A 2,467-nucleotide genomic window follows, 5' to 3' on the forward strand; every position below is an offset into this window, starting at 1 on the left:
TTTATTTTGAATAAGCCACTTTTCAAAGTACTTACATTATGCCTGGAACCGTAGTTCCAAAATTGGTATCTAATTTTATTTATTTATTTTTTTTACATGAAATCATGCCATCACAGTTTAAAAAGAACATAGTAATGTTAAGATGAAAAAAAAAATTATGATGTGATAGTGTGGTAGTGATAACACGAGCATCCTCCAAGCAGGCGCGATTACCTCGTTATAATATAACCTCAATTTTTGAGATAATCGTTATTGCGTACATGATTACGTTTGTCATTCTATCAAAAGGAATTTTTTTGTAGTTTCTTATAAGTTATTACTTAATATAATAAAATATAATTAAATTAATCATAATTAACTATTTCCTTTGTGAAAATAAATATTGAATAAACGCATACGTTGGATACATTTTAGGTAAGTTCAGTTTTAACAATCTCTATTCATCATTATATTCTCTATATTTATTTGCTAATAAATATTTTGTTGCTTTAATTTATTGATATTATTTTTCATTATATTATTCATTAAACATTATTTTAAATGTTATGTTGTTATTTTTTTTATATTTATATTTTTGATGTATTAATATTGTTGTATTAAATAATAGTGATAATAATATTATGATGTTGAATTTAAGAATGATTAATTTTGTAGGAATTTATAATATGTTTATTATATATGTATTTTTTTTCAGAATTATGTCAACTAATGAATCACCTATTTCCAAAGTGGTAGTTCACCCATTGGTATTGCTGAGTGTTGTTGATCATTTTACTCGACTAAGAGAAATTGGCAATCAAAAGCGAGTAGTAGGTGTATTACTTGGTTCTTGGCGTCAAAATAAAGTGCTGGACATTTCTAATAGTTTTGCACTTCCGTTTGATGAAGATGATAAAGACAATTCTGTGTGGTTCCTCGATCATGACTATCTTGAAAATATGTATGATATGTTCAAGAAAGTAAATGCTGGTGAGAAATTAGTTGGCTGGTATCACACTGGTCCTAAACTCCATCAAAATGACATTGCTGTTAATGAATTAGTGCGCCAGTACTGTGTAAACAATACATCTGTCATGATAATTGTTGATGTTAAGCCCCAGGATGTTGGTATACCTACTGAAGCCTACCGTATTGTGGAGAAAATTCATGATGATGGATCACAGCCATCAAAGACGTTGGAACACATTACTAGTGAAATTGGAGCAGAAGAAATTGAAGAGGTTGGTGTTGAACATTTACTTAGAGGTATTAAAGACTTAACTAGAGGTTCCTTAAGCCAACAAATTGGCAGTATAATGTTTGGTGCTCAAGGACTATACAAACAAATGGTCGGTATTAGAGACTATTTACAACAAGTTGTTGATGGAAAATTACCAATTAATCACCAAATTAATTATCATCTACAAGAAATATTTAATCTCTTACCAGATGTAGAAAAAGATTCTCTGGTTGCTGCAATGCACGTTAAAGTAAATGATCATATGCTTGGTATGTATTTAGCAACTACTATTAGAACCATTATTGCATTACACAATTTAATCAACAATAAGATTTCCAATGCTAATGATGAAAAGAAACAATTAAAGAAATCAGAAGTAAAAAAAGATAAAGGTGCAAAGGAAAAGAAAACTAAAGAAAACGGTGAATAATATGATTCAATTATACAACATAATTATAAATAAATATTTTAATAATATTTTTTTTGTCTCAAGTTTTGTAAACAAATTATATACCTAACACATACATTTTTATTTTATTAAAACTATTTGGTTTTTGATGGTACATATTGGTATATTTTACTTTAAATCTCCTTACTCATTATTATTATTATTATTAGTTTCTGTCTTAGATTAACTGTGCCTATAAAATAACTTTGTAGCCAAAGAAATAAATTTTAAAATTTTAATTTAATTTAAAAGTGATGTATGCTTAGATTGTATACTTTTAAAGTTAAATTAAATATAATATAATTATTTATAATAAACAACTAAATACCTAAGTTTTATGTGAGCGAATAAAACTTCAAATATATTTATTAGTAATGTGCAACCAAGTTTAAGTAAAATATGTATTATTACTTCAATATATTAAATTTAAAAAAAAAAAATATATATATATATAATATATAAAATATAAATAAATTATAATATTTAAATTAAAAATACAAAATTATAAAACAATAAGTACACCTAATGATGATTCTTTCATCAGTTTATACTTGTTATGCTTTTTTTTAACTACCTATCATAATATATACTTATTATTTAATTTTGATATATTACAATATTATATAAGCTTAAAAATAAATAGGTATGAAAATGCATTAAAACTTCATATAAAAAAATATAACTAAGACATTAATAATGTCTATAATGATTTGTATTAAAAAGTATTATCTTTTGTATTAAATATTCATTATGAAATGCGGTACCTATATTAAATACCTATTAAAAATGTGTACACATAT

At 24.7% G+C, this 2,467-nt stretch overlaps 1 protein-coding gene across 1 annotated transcript; it reads left to right on the plus strand.

Moving 5' to 3' along the window:
• The first annotated feature begins 278 nt into the window (after window positions 1-278).
• On the plus strand, window positions 279-1,738 carry LOC114130560 (26S proteasome non-ATPase regulatory subunit 7-like). Its single transcript, XM_050206157.1, has 2 exons — window positions 279-414; window positions 695-1,738. Exon 2 carries the CDS (start codon window positions 699-701, stop codon window positions 1,647-1,649), a length of 951 nt encoding a protein of 316 aa, XP_050062114.1. The 5' UTR covers window positions 279-414; window positions 695-698; the 3' UTR covers window positions 1,650-1,738.
• Window positions 1,739-2,467: the final 729 nt, after the last annotated feature.

This window comes from Aphis gossypii, chromosome X, assembly GCF_020184175.1.
Source record: "Aphis gossypii isolate Hap1 chromosome X, ASM2018417v2, whole genome shotgun sequence".
In the NCBI taxonomy this organism is placed as follows: domain Eukaryota; kingdom Metazoa; phylum Arthropoda; class Insecta; order Hemiptera; family Aphididae; genus Aphis; species Aphis gossypii.

Bases quoted from the DNA above. Each gene is read 5' to 3' on its own strand.
- LOC114130560 (XM_050206157.1), top strand. From the start codon at position 699: ATGTCAACTAATGAATCACCTATTTCCAAAGTGGTAGTTCACCCATTG.